This window comes from Mastomys coucha, unplaced genomic scaffold (assembly GCF_008632895.1).
Source record: "Mastomys coucha isolate ucsf_1 unplaced genomic scaffold, UCSF_Mcou_1 pScaffold14, whole genome shotgun sequence".
NCBI classification, from domain to species: Eukaryota; Metazoa; Chordata; class Mammalia; order Rodentia; family Muridae; genus Mastomys; species Mastomys coucha.
Genome location: NW_022196896.1, coordinates 27,838,897 through 27,857,273, shown reverse-complemented (window position 1 = coordinate 27,857,273; position 18,377 = coordinate 27,838,897). Strand labels below are relative to the sequence as shown.

The following is an 18,377-nucleotide window of genomic DNA, read 5'->3' as shown; positions in this document are numbered from 1 at the left end:
AACTCTATAATGTAGTAGTAACTTAGTTTTATTTTGTATGCCTAAGACAATGTCAAACCAAAAAAAAAAAAAGATACTAAAATTGTACTGTGACCAAAAATGAAAAAGTAGTAAGTATTGTAAAAATCCAAGTATGCCAAAGAAGAGGGATTTAGTACTTTGATCTTGTAAGAATTACTTTAATTTTGTCTTGTAGTTACTTGCTTTTAATTATTGCCTCATATTAACAATAAAGCATTATGTATGCAGGACAGGGGATGGTATATGCTAAAATGTGTAATCTTTAAGTAGTAGATGCTGTCCTAGAGTTGGAAATATGGCAGTTTTATACACGCATATTCTTTAAATACAAAGTATAATCTATATTAAAAGATTAAAAATATTGAAATCTGTTTTTATCTTTAGATTTGAGAAATTATAAGGGTCACCCTCTTTGGATTCTTTTTGAAATTTCAAATATTCTGGCATTTTACTACAAGAAATGTTAATAAAACACAGAAAAATTTAAGTTAGAGAAACTTAAAAAAAATTAAAGTTACCTTAGCACTGAATTTCCTTTTAGGTTCTGTGGGCTGGGGCTAGACTGGAGTACTTAATGTCACTTTACTTACTTGTGATCTCTAAGGAAATTTAACCCCAAAGTTTTCTAGCACTTCACCAGTTTCTTTTTAAAAGAAAATGTTTTAAAATCCTGTTTTAACCAAAATAGCTGTAACCTGGAAACTTGAAAACATAATGTGCTGCCTAAAATACGGAGGTCTCCAAAGGGTTAAATGCATATACTTTAGCAGCTTTTTTACGCTCAAATGTAGGAACATAGTCAGTCCTGTGGAACAACTCTGATGTTCTGTGTCCCCATAGGGTCGAGTGATAAAGGGGTCCTATAAGTTTCACGCCATCATCACTACGTTTGAGATGATTCTGACGGACTGTCCTGAGCTGCGTAATATTCCCTGGCGCTGTGTGGTCATCGACGAAGCCCACAGGCTGAAGAACAGGAACTGCAAGCTACTGGAAGGACTGAAGATGATGGACTTGGTTAGTGACCATTGATGCTGCCACTGAATCCCCGCACTGTTGCCTTGGTCTCTGAATGCACTGCCTTTCTGACCTTTCTGGTATCTCAGCAGAGCATAGTCATGATAATTTGACTAACGTCAATTTCAAATATTTGCCGTGTCATTAACTGTTGGGCCAAGCATTGCCTCAGCGATGACAGTCCAGCTATGTTTCCCAGCATGTGGTTTTGCTCCAGTGGGGCCAGTTGTATATGCACGCTGTCGGTTAGTTGGCTGGGACATCTGTTCAGTTTCTGCAGATGCTGAGAAGTTTAGGATATTGAAGGCCTCACATTTGTTCTGGGGTTTTAAACCACGCTTATCTTATTTTCCCAAAGAAATAGCCATGCCTTCCTACTTTGGTGTTAGAAGATTTTTCTTTTCTGTAGGAATAATTACCAGTGCCGTGTTGCAAGAAGAGCAGGATTTGGTTATCTGTTGTACCTGCTGCTGTGTGTATGATCCTCCGATAGAAGTTGCTACAAGCTCTGTTGTCCTTGGATTCATTCTTGATCCATAGTTTTCAATATAGTATGGCCATTTGTTTGCCCTCCCCCCACCCCCTTGCATGGATCTAGTGTGTTGAGGTTGCACACATACTGTGGTGTACTTGTGGCAGTGAGGGGATTAGGTGGTTCTCCCCACCATGTGAGTTCTGGAGAGTGAACTCAGGTTTTCAGAGCTTTTATCTGCTGAGCCTACTCACCAGCCTGGCTTCTCATTTTTAATGTACATTTGAAAAAGAAAGTTGTTATCATGTAGAATGTATTGGCAGCAGAATTGATAAACTTCCGTAGATTGATAGGATCTCTTGTTATTGGGAGTGGGTGATGAGAAGGAACCTTTTGTGTGTTCAGGGCTGTACATATTTTACTAAAGACTAGAACTGCTGAAAAGAACCTCAGAGCTTCCCCTCACAGCTTTTACAAGGGGTTAGACTAACCAGCTATTCTTCTAATTACAAACAACAGAATCTTATATGCTTAAAAGGAAAGAAAATTGACTGATTTTTTTTTTTCCTTTTAGGGTAGCATTTCCCATTTTTCTATCAAATAAACAGCTTATTAACAAGGTCCTAGATCTTTTAGAAAGCAGTTCACCAAATTTGATAGCCAATCTGCAGAGCAGCATGAGCACTAGAGAAGCAGAGAAAGACCGTGCCTAGGGGTCTGTAGAAGGAAGGACTCCTAGCTGGCTCTGGTTTTCCTGGGTGAGACTTCAGCAGTGCAGGGAAGTAAACACAAATGTTCAGGGCATATCTAACTATCTTCAGAGCAGAGGTGTGCCTTCATGGTCACCCACCAAGAGATAGTCTGTTTCTGAAGACTTAAAGTCATATGCCTGAGTTTGCCTTAAGTTGTGATCTATTATTAGTTCCTATGTCTCAAAATAGTAGATTTTCATTGTAAAACACTCCTTTGTTGGTGAGAGAAATGTATTTACTTCTCTCAATGTCAAAAAAAATTTACTTGCTTTTGAGATATAATAGAAATTAATGTTTTTTTAATGGACTAGAATCTGGAATAGAAATAACTTTTACATATCACAATATTTATTTACTTTTTTTATGTCTAATAGCACATCAGGGAAATAATAATGTTTTCTTCACTGAGCTAGACAGGGAGGGCGAGGCTGCCCCTCGCAGTGGGAGACCAGTCATGGCTCTGACTGTCATAACCAGTGTGCCTGTAGCATGTTTTAGATAATGCATTCGAAATCTCCAGTGACCTATCTCAGAAGAGATGTTTTTAAGGTGGAAGATATTATTGTTGTTCAAAGCCAAACTGTCCTTGTATTGATGTAGCTGCGAATAGCTGACTGCTTGGTGCTTAAATCCACTCCAGCATCATTTGAGCCTCCACTCTTGCCAGAGTTACCCAGTGAGGAGCAGTGCTGTCCAGGAAGGGCTGTAGTTCTCAGGGATTGCTTATACTTAGACTACACTGAGCAGGTTGAGCACATGCTTGATGAAGATGATCTCCAAGTCAGAAAGGAAGATAATGGGATAACTGCCTCTCCTTTATAACAAAAGAAATGGAGCAGGGTAGGGGATGATCATGGTTGACACCATCCTTCATAGGAGCTCTAAAAGGAAAGCCCTCAATAAAGAAGGCCTACCGTGAAGTTGTTGTAGGTCTTCATTGATTTCGTTGTCTCCTCATTCATCGACAGGAGGCTCCACACAAAAATGCATTGCTAAAATGAAAATAAGTGTGCTTTGTCCATCCTCACTAAAGAAAGCAACCATGTTGTCAAGGCAGGCTCATTTCTACCTGTCCATTGACCTGGAGGAGGTAGTACCCAGTACCAAGATGGGAGGATCCTTTACTCAAATAAGTTTCCTTTGAAATGAGCATACCTGAAAGTCTTTAACTTCTAACTTAAGTGCTCAGACCTTAAGCTGGTAAGGAAGGAGATGAGCCAGTCAACACAGCGTGGCCACCATTTCTTCACCGCCGCAACTCTTTCCTCAGTCTGCGATGACACTTTCAAACATTCTTGGATAAAATCATTCAGGACTTGGGCAAATCAGAGGTCACGGCCAGTAAAACTTACTAGTCTAGAAGACCTTGAACTCATTTGCAGATTGCACAGGCTTTGTGAGCCTAGTGGTGATGACAAGCCACCCATCTGCTTTAATCAGAGACTTCTAAAAGAGAGGAAGAAACCAGAACAAAACCACCGAACTGCTTCACCTCACTTTTAAAGTGCTTCACTGGCAGATAGACCTGGTAGATTGCTGTTTCGTAGATTATCTCAGTAGGGTTCAGTGAGTATGCGCTCTGTGTGGTCAGCTTTCAAGTTAAATCAGCATCTTACTTTTAAAATTACTACATGGCTGCAGTCACTCTCTAAAAAACAATTGTTGTGTTAGGTACCAGGTACCCAAACAAAGAAGAAAATATTAAGGTTTTTAAAATTTATAAACTCACGTCTAAGGGCGTAGCTCAGTTGGCAGAGCCTAACATTCACCAAACAATACACTTGTTTGACCTGGCCCCCAAAGCATGGCATAGAACCTGGCACATTGATTTGTGCATTTAATCTCAGCACCTAGAAGGTGAAGGCAGGAGGGTCATATGTTCAAGTCCATCATGAGACGCATGAGACCTTGACTTAACTTTTTAACTCTTTTTAAGGACTTGGAGGAGAGGGGAGAGAGGAAATTGCAGTCTGGATATAATATATGAGAGAAGAGATAAATACATACATACATACATACATACATACATACATAAGTGAGTGAGTGAGTGAATGAATGAATGAATGAAAGATTTACCATTGTTAATTTCGATCAATTTAAAAGGCTTCTTTATGTTGCATGAGAGAATGATAGGTAGGTAGGTAGGTAGGCAGGCAGGCAGGCAGGCAGGCAGGCATCTCTGTTGCTTATGTCAAAACAGAAAAAGAAGTCATGGTTGTATCAACGGCTGGAAGGAGAGCACAAGCAGAAACACTAGCTGAAGCAATAGCTAATGTGTTTCAGAGACACAAAATTAGGAATAGTGTTGGATCTTTTTAAACGATTGCAGTATTTAAAACTAAGCCAACAACTGCTTTGCTAGTTGGAAGGAAATGGTTCTCCATGTGCTGTTGCGTTTGGAAGCACTTCTTTTGTCTCTGCACTGAGTCATGCAGGAAGCAGATGGAAAGGTGAGAGGCCTGCCGATCTAGAGAACAGAAAAGAGTGTGTAGCTGAGTCTGGGGACTTTAGGGAAAGACTAGCTACTGCGGAGAAGAAAAAAGTCACTGAGATTGGGAGGCCTAGGAACCATCATCCTTAATGTCAGCCTTTCAACTAAGCAGAAACAGTGGCAGGCCTGTGGAGGGGCTCCAGAGTGTGCCGTGGTGCTCTGTCTGCATGCCCCTGTACCGGGAACCGTGTGTGTGCCACGGTGCTCTCTGTGTCTGCATGCCCCTGTACCGGGAACCGTGTGTGTGCCACGGTGCTCTCTGTGTCTGCATGCCCCTGTACCAGGCACCGTGTGTGCCTGGATCTTTTTTTTTTCTTTGTTCTGAGTTCTACACCTTGTGTACAAGCTGATCTACCACAGTGAGCAGAAATAGGGGACTATAGATACAGAGAGAAAAGTGTTAGCATTGAGAAATTGCTCTGTTCCTGATTGGCAGGTTGTTTTCTTCACGTTCTTACAGGAACACAAAGTGCTGCTGACTGGGACCCCGCTGCAGAACACTGTGGAAGAGCTCTTCAGCCTGCTTCATTTCTTGGAGCCAAGTCGCTTCCCTTCAGAAACAACCTTTATGCAAGAATTTGGTGATCTGAAAACGGAAGAGCAGGTACTTAACCCCTCCAAGTTGCCTTTCAGCCATGAAACTGAAGATGAATTGTGAAATGGCAAACCTTTGGCCTTTGCAAACTTTAAAAAGTAAGGGTTGTGTGGTAATATTTACCACCCCGGCAAAGAGCTTTGTGAATCCTTCTCTAGGACTTGAAGTCATCATTACAAAGTTGATCTCATTTGTCTCCTCCTGCACCCCACCTCCAAAAAAGCCCATTAAGTTCTTATAGGGTGGCAACTTTACAAATGCAACTCTCAGAGATCTTTGTGTTGTTTGGGTTAGTGATTCTGCAGGGTGTGCATCACGGGTAGTGTCAGAAGCTCCTAGAGTTTACAGAACCACCTGTCCACTGGAATTTTGGGTCCTTGGTCTCATTTCTGAACCATACTGCTTCAAGCCTATTTATTAACATTTCAGAATTGGGGGTGTAACTAGCCCACTGGATTCCTGAGAGAAATCAAAGGGCTTGTGTGAGAGAAACACTTGGCAACTGTTGGCACTCATGTGGTGCCTCCTGTCAGTGAAGCAGCAAAGACCCACACCCCACTAATTTTAAAATAAATGCATTGATAAGCTCAGAATCTTGGGCTTATTTGCCTACCCTCCAGTCTCCTGGCTCAAACCTCCTGGTTGAGTGTGATCTGTTTTGTTTCTCTTCTGTAATTTAACAACAATATAGTGCCAATCAGTGGGGAAAGAGTACCAGAGAGAGACTCTTGCTTGGTTTGCTCATTGATGCACAGTAGTATCTTCCAGCTCCCTCACCGTTACCTCTTTCCACAAAGGAAGGGAAGCATAGAGCCCCTTGACGCTGCTCCCGCCCTCTTCCTCTTCATCCCCACGGCTAAACCACAAAGGGAAACTAAATAAATACCCCTGCCCCAACATGTGCTTGTAGTTTCTCAAGCCCCTCAAATGATTCAGGAGTTCTCAATAGGTAAAGGTTTTTCATTGATACAAGTGACAACTCAAAGTTTAGCTCCTTCACATTCTTCCTAGGCTTCGAAAACTGAAGATGGATACTAGATAAATAAGACAGTCTTCCCTTTAAAAAAAAAAAAATGGCAGGATGTTTTAACACGCAAGTGAATGGAGATGCCAGTATTGACTTGAGGTCCTTTTTTAGGTGCAAAAACTACAGGCTATTCTAAAGCCAATGATGTTGAGACGCCTGAAAGAGGATGTAGAAAAGAACTTGGCCCCCAAAGAAGAGACTATTATTGAAGTTGAGCTAACAAACATTCAGAAGAAATATTACCGAGCCATCCTTGAGAAGAATTTTACATTTCTTTCCAAAGGTGGTGGACAAGCTAACGTACCTAACCTTTTAAACACTATGATGGAACTGAGAAAATGCTGCAATCATCCCTACCTAATCAATGGTAAGGCCGCCCTACCTAATCAATGGTAAGCCCGCCCATCCCGAGCTTGTTACTACAGAGATTGGGATAAGCTTCAGCCGCTCCCCTCTGCCGAGGCTCTCCTGGTGTGTGCTCCCGACAGTCCTGTCTGCTCATGGGACGTGCTCACAGAGGGTACCCACTTCTGTAGTTGCTGAGGTTGGTGGCCAGTGCTCCCCGGGAGCACCATGCCACACATCACCTTCATCTGAAAGTGGGTATTTGCTCCAGGAATATGTGTCAGCAGGGCCAGGCCAGCTGCTAAAAGCCTGCCTGTGAGGTTTTCTTGGAGGGAGGCTTTGATTCCAAAGCACTTAAGAGCATCTCTCTGTGGGCAGCCCCTGCCCACATTTCAAGTGTGTGATGGAAAAGTGGTCTTAGATCCATTGTAGTCTGAAGGTCTTCAGCAAGTGTCCCCTGAAAATGGGAAGGGACTTTAAAGTTTTGATCATTGTTTTGTCTCTGTAACTGATAGGGACTTCATGGCCTTGGTGTTTTCTAGTCCATTCCCATGGGTTAAACAGCTTACACTTCAGGAACTATTAAGGAGATGTGTCCCATGCCTGTATGAGACAACCTCCCTTTTCCCTGTCTCAATGCGCACCTGTCCCCCACCCTGGATGTCCTCGTCAGTGGAGAAGAAAAACTAGTATCCACCTGGAAGATATGCTCAGGCCATAGAACCTGAGGCCATTGCTCTGACGTGTGATGTCTGTGAACTCCTGTTTTAAAGTAGTGTTTCAGTAGTGTTTGTTTTCTCAGAGAACGCCATGTCTGATAATTACATGTCCATTGTGCTAGCTAACCACGCAGTGTTTATGAGCTCGTAAGCCACTATGGTGTCAGTAGCCTGTGGAAAGTACTCGTGTGTGAGGAGGACACCTGACTATGCACACAGACCTCTATTTCATACCTTATAGAGAGAAAATAGATAACAACAACCCCCAGCAGGAAAGAGGAGGAAAAGAGATACTCCCTAAAAGACTCACAGTGCTGGCGAAGCCTGTGTCACAGGAACTCAGCCCCATGACAGGGTGGACAGCTCAGAGCTTCCATGCCTTCTCCGCTCACTCGGGTTAATTATGTCCAGAGAGCATTGCTGAGGTTTCCTCCGCAAAACATAGCAGGGGGCCTTCTCTGGGACTGATTTTTCTCTAGGGTCCCCTGTATAGCTCTTATTCTGGAACCCCTTAGAACTCCTTGATGTATTTGTCCTAATTGTCATGCCTTGAGGTGAGCTCTCTTGTCCTAAGAATAAGTAACACAGTGTCTGTCCTAAGAATAAGTAACGCAGGATAAAAAGAATAAGTCCTTGTGCCCCTGTTTTTTGGAAAGTTTTGAAAAAATACAGATACACTAGGCTCATAGCTCCAGGAAATGTAGGGAGGGAGACACTGTATCTCACGGACATCTCATGGATGTCCAGGGCCCAGCTGTACATTCTCATCCAGGACCTGGAAGTAGGCTCTCATGGAGCTATGGCTGTGTACAGGCAGCACCCATAAGGAAGTTTTAACCATACAAAAAAAAGAATATAATCCAGAGAAATATGTCTGAAGAGAGCAGTGGTTAAAGCACACCTTATTTTGGATGGGGTTGGTCCTCAGCTGAGTTAGATCCCGTGCTCACATCACATCCTGTGACTCACAGCTGCTTAAAACTCCATCTTGTAGGAATCCGACCCCTCTGGCCTCAGCAGGCATCTTTGCTCGCATGCACACATGCACAAGTATGTACGCACTTTAAATTTTAAAAGTTAAAGAATAGGACATTATCATTAGCATCGAAAAGGCAGGAGTGTTGTTTTTGCTGTTTCTTAATACATTTAAAATTTTATAACACGAATGTAGATTTCTCTATTTGAATTATTTATATTTCAATTTTTTACTAAAATAATTCCAGCCTGTCTGACAAAGTGAAAGTCTCGTTTTTTTGGAAGATGATTCCTTGATCATTAAGTGCTTTTAAACTATATTACATTTCACTTTGATCATGGGTTGTATGCCTCATGGAGAAAGAATGCCCAAACATCATAAAGGTAAAATATTCATTTCTAAATTGTGAGCATCAAAAGAGTAAGTTTTCTGAAAGACCTGATGTGATAACTCACTGTGAGTCTCTGTGCTAGCCCATGAAAGCTTTCTGCATCCAGTGCCGTGTCTTCGGACCTCAGGCTCAGGGAACGCCATTGCCTTTAGTCAGAGACACTGTGGCTTCTGCTCTTAACGAGGCATCTCCTCCTTATCGTCTCTTGGTCTGTTTCCACACGTACAGAACAAATCTGATTCTTAGCTTTTTGTTCTTATGGAAGACGAGTAAGAGCCAGGCTCTTCCGAGAGAGTTGGCATTTTCTGCCCGTCTCACTTTGTGAAAAGGTCATGCACCGCATGAAAGGCCTGGCATTCGCTCCAAACATCAAGTAGCTTTAATCTGTCCTTGACGATTCTTAACTAATCCGGTGTTCTTCATATGACCTCATGAAGACAGCCTCACAGCCACCTTAAATGAAATAGGGACTGTCCTTCACTGGTATTGTGCAGCCTGTGGAGTGCCATGGCAGTTGCAGTGGCCTGCCTGACCCGACCCGACCTTCAGAAGCCTTTGGGAGATTTCTGTAACCCCCATCTGTGTGTCACATGTTTCAAACAGTGGGAGGAAGGGTTAAGTTCCTGGCACAGTATAATGGTAGGAAGTGAGTCCTTTAGGTTAAATTTGGTGTGCTTTCTCAAAAGCATCTGTGATGGGAGAAGAGTGGGGAACCCCAGAGGCCGAGGAGGGGCCACACCTCTGCTTAACTCCAACCAAAGAACTGGAGCATGGAGAGAAGCTCACCTGCTCCTGCCTGAACCCCACAGTACAGTGGGGGGAGCCGGAGGCAGTAGCTGGGATCCTTCCTCATTGGGGACATGTCCTTCCCCTGAGTCTGCTCCAGGAGTCTATCGTATTCAAGTTCTTACACAGTGAAGAAACATCAAGAAAAAGCAAGTTAGCCAGGGAACCATAGCATTGCCTCTGGCTTTAGCTTTGGAGGGTTTGGGCACTGCTGTTTGTGTTTTACTCAGCTGACATCTCCTTCCTCTGCAGTTCATGCTCTAGATTTTCTGTAGGTATCTGGTCCTTGGCTTGTTTCCGACACTTATGGCCTAACAGTCTGTTGTTGAAATTTGGGTGTGTTTTGTTTGGTTGGTTTTGGTTTTGGTTTGTTTTGTCTTTTAATATAGTCAGCAAACATTTGGTGGCTGGAAAATGTGGGTCTCTCCCCCACTATCTCAATACATGAAACTTAAGACTTTGGTCCCGTTTATAGGCCTGTAGTTATGTGTGCATCTTACTCTGAGTAAGCAGGCGGCTTCCTGCTCTTACATGTGAATGGGATATTCTGATTTCGCCAGTTTGCTGTGGGTTTTGAAAGCAAATCCATTGTTTTTAGTAATAAAAACCTCTTATAGTATTCACGTCATGCCATCCAATCTCTGCAGGTGCTGAAGAGAAAATTTTGGAAGAGTTTAAAGAAACACACAATGCAGAGTCTCCAGATTTTCAGCTCCAGGCAATGATCCAGGCTGCTGGCAAGCTGGTGCTGATTGACAAGCTGCTGCCAAAGCTGAAGGCTGGTGGCCACAGGGTGCTGATCTTTTCCCAGATGGTGCGCTGCTTGGACATCCTGGAAGACTATCTCATTCAGAGACGGTGAGGCCACTGCATAAAAACAGCAGAAAGAAAGGACAGGACTCTGTGTGGATCACCCAGAATGACATTTACAGTAGAGGTGGCGGAGTGAGAACAATACGTCACCTCCCCCTCTAAAGCCACAGTTGTATATAAGGGCATCTTACACGATTGCAGGGGCCCACTGCTGACTTTTTTTTTTTTTTTTTCCTAAGACTGGGGTTTTTCTGTGTAGCCCTGACTGTCCTGGAACTCTGTAGACCAAGCTGGTCTTGAGCTCACAGAGATGCACTTGTCTCTGCTTCCTTAGTGCTGGGATTAAAGGCATGTATCTCCACCGCCAGATATATATGTAGGTTTCTTTGTTTGTTTGTTTTATGCTGCAAGCAGTTTTTCTTCATTTCATTCAACTTGGGGAGAAAAGTTCTTACTTAAAACTAAAATGTATTTTATCAGCTATTTTTAGAGTTTAGCTATTTCCTTGAGGAAGTAAACCAAAACTTAAATCTTGAGTGTTCAGGCAGTTGTATGAAAAACACCTCTGATCTCATATATTTATGCTAAATCCTTCTACTGTGTAAGTGCATATTCCATATTGGAATACTTATTTGAAAACAAAAGGGAGCAAGCATATGGTAGCTGTTGGTCAAGCCCCCTTGTTTTATTTCCAGGTACCCATATGAAAGGATTGATGGCCGAGTCAGAGGCAACCTCCGCCAGGCAGCTATTGACAGATTCTCCAAACCTGATTCCGATAGGTTTGTGTTCCTCCTGTGCACACGGGCAGGAGGGCTAGGCATTAATCTCACTGCTGCTGATACCTGCATCATCTTTGATTCAGACTGGAATCCACAGAATGACCTCCAGGTAAGTGGGGGCAGGCTGCCTGTCCTCATTGCCTCTTGTGACAGACTTATCAGTCACACTAGTGAGCTAGTGTGTCATTGCCTTTATCTCCTGACTCAGAGGAAATCAACTAGTGATCACCTGATGATATGAGAGGAAACCCTTAGTGTGTTCGTATCCTTCTAAACTGCGTCATTCATTATTTTAACAATATGGTTTTAGAACTGACCAGAGAGCCATGTATTTCTTGAGTAGTTGAGTTGGTCCCTTTGGCTGCCATAACAAAATGTCATGGTTGGGCAGTGTAAACAATATCCATGCCTTCCTCAAGGTTCTGGAGTTGAAACTGTGAGGTCTGGATGCCAGCAAGATTGGGTTATTGCTGCATCGACAACTGCCTTCCTCCTCCCTCTTCTTACAGGACACTAATCCTGTTCATCAGGACCACATCCTCATGACCCGATTACCCCCCATGTCCTCACCTCTAACTCTAGCACTGAGGTCAGCTTTCCAGCATGCACATTTAGGGAGGACACCTCTAACTCTAGCACTGAGGTCAGCTTTCCAGCATGCACATTTAGGGAGGACACCTCTAACTCTAACACTGAGGTCAGCTTTCCAGCATGCACATTTAGGGAGGACACAGTCCTGTGTTGCACTGCAGCAGCCATTGGCTTTCTTTTCCTTCCAGGCTCAAGCTAGATGCCACAGAATAGGGCAGAGCAAATCTGTGAAAATCTACAGGCTGATTACAAGGAACTCCTACGAAAGGGAAATGTTTGACAAGGCTAGTCTGAAGCTGGGTTTGGATAAAGCCGTGTTGCAGTCCATGAGTGGAAGAGAAAATGCCACCAACGGGGTAAGATGACACTGCCCAGGCAGTGCATTCAGCCTGCCTTCTGTCTGAAGCCAGCTGATTGTTAGGAAAGATTTGGCATCTGGTCTTTGTTTGTTTTCTTGAGGCAAGGCCTCACTATGAGCTAGCTCTTGCTGGCCTAGCACTTTCAGATCCACCTGTGTATACCTTCTGATTTCTGGGTTCAAAAGTGTGTGTTACCACACTCCATGGCTATTTTTTAACCTTAGATTTTTAAGTATATTCTATTGCATTGTCCTTTGTTATAAGTAGACTCTCTTAAGACATTTAGTTTGTATTTTAATTCTAAATTACTCTGAATTCTTACAATTTCTCTGAAAAAGGTACAACAACTCTCCAAGAAGGAAATAGAAGACCTCTTACGAAAGGGGGCTTATGGTGCACTTATGGATGAAGAAGATGAAGGGTCTAAGTTTTGTGAAGAAGATATTGACCAGATTCTCCTTCGACGAACCCACACTATTACCATTGAGTCAGAAGGAAAAGGTTCCACGTTTGCTAAGGTTTGAATCCACCTAGGGGGCCAGGTCTTTAGAACAGCCTTCTAGAACTCATGAAGGGAACTTCCTTAGAACACTGGCTTTTCATTATGAATTATAGACCAGTTATTAATTCTCCAGCAACTCCCAACATTCTCTTTATGCTGGATTCTCTCCCGTGCGGGACCCTCATGGTCTTGTTCTCGTGTGTTCTTCCCCGTGCTTCCCTTATGAATTCCTCTTGTGAGTTTCATTCTTAATAATCTCCCAGACCCCGATTCCCAAAGCAACCCAAAAGGGGGATCAGGTCACTCCATGTATAAGTCTTTCTTGTATTCCCCTTTTGTTATGGCTCTACAATTCTGCTCACAGCTAAAATGAGCCCATGGCATTCTGCCTCAGCTCTTGCCCCTGTCTGCTTCCACAGCTTGCACTGTGTGCTCTTACCAAACCAACCCACTATGGACAAGGATGCTCTGAGCCCTGACTGTCACCTAAAACCCATTTGCTAGCCTTCTGGTTGTCCACACTGAGGCTCACTTTACTTTCTAGTTTTGCTAAACTATGGTTTACTTGCCATAAAGTGTGACATTGAACACCTTTGACATATTATAGGCCAGGGTAACTGTTAGCACAGTCCTAAGTTTAGAGTGTTCCTACTACCTCAGAAAGATCCCCGTGCTCATTAGCAGGCAGTGTCTACTCTTCGAGCTTCACCCAGTCCTGCAAACCACATGCACTTTCTTTACAGTTTTATCTACCCTGGAAAGACCATTCTGTGTGGAGTTATACCATGGGTGGTTTTTTGAGTGTGCTTTCATAAAATTACATAATGTTTTTCACATTCATCTTTGTTGTAGTATACATGGATAATTTAATCCTTTTTATGGCTTACAATGTTCGACAGTACAGGTATCACACAATGACCAGGTGGTGATAGATGTTCCAGTCATTTATTTATTGCTAATTGATGATGAAATTTGGGTTATTTCTGATTTTGGATTTTTAGTGAATATTTTTATAGCAGTTTTGGCCTGGACATGTCTTTTCCTTTCTTGAGCACTCAGCAGAAGCAGAACTGGGGGGGATGATGCTAGCTTTCTTGCCTCCCCAATGAGGACTGAGCCCAAGGCCTCATCTGCACATGCTTATCATTTAAGGAACTAACTGACCAGGTTGCTTTGTTTCTGGTTTTCTTTTAAACAAATTGGAAAAAGTGTGAGTTAGCAAAGAAATGCTGCGCTCCTGGCATCTTACACGAGCCATTGTACCCTGCATCCCTTACCCCACTGTCCTCTGTGTGCTTTGTGCCCACTATGGTCCCCTCCACTCTGCAGAAGCCCCTTCCTCTGCCTTCATATCACATGAGACCTTTTATTCCTTTTACCCTTTTGCTTAAAATCTCTTCCTGGTGTTTCATGACAGAACCTACACATACACACATAGCATCCAGGTTCACATGTGAAACAAATGTGGTGTTTGTATCTCTGAGCCTGCCTTAGACGGCTCAACACAGTGGTTTCCGGCTCCATCCACTTTCTCGAAAATACCGTGGTTTTGTTTTTCTTTACAACTAAATAAAAGTCCACTGTGTATTGCTAGAGCATTTTCTTTATCATTTCCTCTGTTGTTGGACATCTAGGCTGGTTCCATTTCCTGCCTATTGTGAAACTTGGGAATGCAAGTGTCTCTGTGGTGTGTTGACTCAGAGACCTTCCTTCAGGAACACAATCTGGTGGCGTGGCTGGGTTATATGGTCATGCTATTTTTAGTAGTTTGAGGAGCCTCTACACTGACGTCCATAGTGGCTCCATGAGCTTGCGTCCCCACTGGCAGTGAATAGGAGTTCCTCTCCTGGACAGCATTCCTTGTTGGTTTGTTTTCTGATTTCTGTTTCCCTGGTGGCTAAAGCTTTTGAAGGCCAAGTTTGTCTTCTGGGTGGACACCACCCACACCTTACCCCCACACCTGTGTGTTCAGGCTGCTCTTCCCAAGCCCTCACCAATACCTTTCTAAGCAGTTTGCAATCTGTTTCAAGCTGAGCTGTCTGTGGTGCGAGGAGGGAGTTGAGTTCCCCCATTGCCCCAGCTTGTAGAGGGTCTTCTCTGGTCTCAGCACCCTCACATCTTTTCAGTCTCAGTCCTCAAAGCACTCTCACTATGTGCAAGACACACACGCACACACATACTCTGCATCTGAGTAACATGTAGATGACAGAGTTGGATATGATAGTTTTCCCTGGCTTCTTCACTTTTGGTGCTCATGTCTGCTCATGTCTACCTCTGTTAACTTCACCTTTTGAAGAATGTCTTTTTAGGAAGCCTTCTTTTCTTCATTTTTCGTCATTATTTCTGGTGTAAACTGCTGGAGTGGTGTGCTCTAACTTCACTGTGGCTGTTACTTTAACTCCCCCCCCATGCAACATGTCCACATTAAACTTACCCCTATTTTCCAATAGTCCTGCTTCCCCTGAGATGAGGCTCGGACTGCTAACAACACATGCTCGTCCCCTTGTGCTGGCCTCTGCCCTCAAGTCTCACTTGCCCGTGGCTGCTGTCCCTTGAGGCCCTCCATTCTAATTCCTCTCCTGGGCCTTTGCTCAGGGCTCTGCCATAAACATTTCTGCCACCTCTCTTCTTTTACAAGTGCTTTAAAATGTGGTCCAAGCATTTTTCTTCTGGAGAAAACTAATTTTTTTTTTTTTAGATCTGCTCCTAGCAGGACCTTGCTGGAACCAAGTTCAAGGCCTTTCTCAAATGCTTGCACTTTTCTACTCCTGTGGCAGGTGTGAAAAGTATACACGGGACACTTGTCATCTGTCTCCCATCCACTGTACTGTCTTACACAAGAGACTGAACACACATATATATGGTGACTAGATGAACAGAGGCTCTCAGGGGTCCTGACTTTGAGAACCGCATCTCAAAGTAACACTTATGTTTTCCTCCTTTTAGGCCAGTTTTGTTGCGTCTGGAAATAGGACAGATATTTCTTTGGATGACCCAAATTTCTGGCAGAAGTGGGCTAAGAAGGCCGAATTGGACATCGATGCATTAAACGGGAGGGTGAGTGGATGTCTCATCCAGGCTGCTGCCTGATCTCACCCGAGGGTTGGTATGACTCTCACTGCGCTTGCTCTTTCGTTAGAACAACCTGGTTATTGACACTCCGAGAGTGAGGAAGCAGACCCGGCTATACAGCGCAGTGAAGGAAGACGAGCTGATGGAGTTCTCTGACCTGGAAAGCGACTCTGAAGAAAAGCCTTGTGCAAAGCCACGGCGCCCCCAGGATAAGTCTCAGGGCTATGCCCGGAGCGAGTGCTTCAGGGTGGAGAAGAATCTCCTGGTTTACGGGTAAGGCCGGTTTACTACATGGAGTCTCATTTTATTTTGCCAACAGCTGGAATTCTCAGTTGTCATAGGAAAACCGAATTTCCGTGGATCTGCATGGCTCCCCTTAGTGTGTCCAGACAGATGCCTCTGCACTAACTTTCTGCAGGTTGAGGCTGGTAAAGCTAATATGACCCACGTTCTAATCCTCCTGGGTGTGGAGAGAGAGACGCCACTGGAATTTATGAGCACTAACTAGCTTGTACCATGGGAATTACGGCAGTTCTAGTTTTCTTGTAGATTATTAAAAACTAAGAACGATGTAAAATTGCAAAATATTTTGGCACTGTACTGTCACATAAACTTTACAAGCATAGTCGTCTTTTAATAGTTCTCTGCTATAAAGACTTAGCAAAGACAGAGGCTTCCTTCCTGTATCTGTCCTCCAGCCTGTCAGAAGCCTGAGAGGCCATCTGAACTTGTCTGTGGAGCTCCTTTTGCTGAAGGACAACTCCCACACCAGCTTCATGTCTCTTGCAACATGTCTACACAGCACTTTGAATTGCAGGGTCCTCAGTAAATACCTGAATCAGTAGGTAAGAATTTGCTCACAGATCATGAGACTGTAGGCAGATTCCATTAAAACAGAAGCGGCCTCCAAAGCACTTTCACTGATTCCATGCTGTCCTGGCTGTGGCACTTCTTCCAGTGGAAGTGCTGGTGTGAAGCAGGGGGAAGCGTGTGTCTGAGGCCTACAGGGTTCTGCGGCTGACCCTTGTCTGTCCTGTGGAATCTTTCTCATGGGTGAGCTCTGTTTGGGAACTTTGCTTCCACTGGCTCCCCTGTCATTCTTGCCCTTTTTATCTCTGCCTGTGCCAAGGCCTGCAAACCACATGCACTTTCTTTATAGTTTTATCTACCCCAGAAACACCATTCGGTGTGGAGTTATATCATGTATGGTTTTTTTGAATATGCTTTCATAAAGTTTTACATAGCCAGCCTTATGCCCACCTCCCTCGCCGCACTCCTCATCACTGCCCCTTGTGTCTCATCACACACTGGCCTGTGTGTCTCATCAGTCTCCCTCCTGATGGACTCCCGTTCAGCATGTCTGGAAGGATAGGCGCTCTTTCAGTGCATCCTCAGTGCATGCACCATGCCACAGATACAGGGCTGCATCGATGTTTGTATGCAATGCACGAACGCCAGCCAAGGCCTATCCTGTTTCTCACCAACTATGTTGACACTTGTCTGCACACTGGGTAGCCCTCCGGCTTCTACACAGGACAGAGACTCAGCTAGCCTCAGCCCTTTGCTCTCTGCACCTCCTTCCTTCTTTCAGCCTGATGATCATAGTTACAAATTTTGTTGGAAACTTTAGGACATACTTAATAGCTCCTAGTTCTAAGAAGGACGCTCAGGGTGCCTGTCTTTCAGTCAAGTCCTCTCCTCTTCTCACTTCTACTGTTATGAATTGAACAGCCACCATGTGCTGGGTACTGGGCTAGGAGACTCTCAGACACCAGAACTACCACTGGGAGCAAGGCAGGTGTAGCCTAAGAGGCAGGTGAGCAAGCAGAAATGTCAGTAGGCTATGAAGATGAAATGGTAGCCGCCTTGGCTAAGAGGAACAGAAGCTCAGCCTGTTCCCTTAAGACATAATTTAGGGACTGCTCTTACCCTTTCGGGGCGAGGAGGAGTCACAGAGAGAATCTGAGGCAGAGGAACATCCGAAATGCACAGATGTGAGGAAGGGAGGGAGGAGCAAGCCGAGGCCTGGGTCTGAGAGAGGTCAGAGCAGCCAGAAAGAATAGTGGTTTGGCCATAGGCAGCGCATGGCAGAGGATCTTCTCTGTTCTCTGAGCAGGATTCTCGGCTTTTACAGAAGGCAGCAGAGAGGCTCTGCATACACTGTGACCTCTGCCTGGTGGCTCTGTCTATTGTTGTCCTGGGGAAGGCACAGCTCAGGCGGCCTCTGTGCCCTGCACCTGTTTGCTGTGTAGCAGGTATTTCTAAGACAGAGCAATAGTACAACATCTGTTTGTGTGATAGTGGCACATGTGCTGTTTGTTTCCTGCAGTTAGTCCTTCCTCCTGCCCCTTTTTCTGGGAGGCCTTGAGACTTGGTCCAGCATCTTTCCTGAGCTGGAAGTAACCGCTCCCTGTTGAAAAGAAGCCACAGGCTTTTAGCTCTTCATTAGTTGCTGAGGCATCTACAGCGGGACCCCTCAACCTGTAGCTTTGATTTCTAGTAGTCACACCGACTTAAAGCCATCTTTCATCTTAAAAGGTTGGTCATCATAGGTACATATAAATCATAGTTGAAGGAAGGCCAACATGACAAATTCCAGGTCCTCTGGTTGCACGCATCTCCTAAAAATGACAACCGTAGCCATCACCAGCCCAGGAACACTATTA

The 18,377-nt window shown here is 44.2% G+C and overlaps 1 protein-coding gene across 9 annotated transcripts in view; it reads left to right on the top strand.

Moving 5' to 3' along the window:
• Positions 1-18,377, top strand: part of Chd7 (chromodomain helicase DNA binding protein 7) — a 181,525-nt gene that overhangs the window by 142,480 nt on the left and 20,668 nt on the right. For 8 of the 9 annotated variants that reach the window (XM_031366666.1, XM_031366672.1, XM_031366674.1 and 5 more), the window contains 9 exons: positions 862-1,038; positions 5,214-5,357; positions 6,487-6,742; positions 10,240-10,450; positions 11,101-11,296; positions 11,967-12,134; positions 12,476-12,655; positions 15,586-15,696; positions 15,779-15,984. In XM_031366666.1, the coding sequence (XP_031222526.1) occupies positions 862-1,038; positions 5,214-5,357; positions 6,487-6,742; positions 10,240-10,450; positions 11,101-11,296; positions 11,967-12,134; positions 12,476-12,655; positions 15,586-15,696; positions 15,779-15,984 (1,649 nt within the window). The remainder of the gene's footprint in view (positions 1-861; positions 1,039-5,213; positions 5,358-6,486; positions 6,743-10,239; positions 10,451-11,100; positions 11,297-11,966; positions 12,135-12,475; positions 12,656-15,585; positions 15,697-15,778; positions 15,985-18,377) is intronic. The other variant, XM_031366675.1, reaches the window with a different exon arrangement.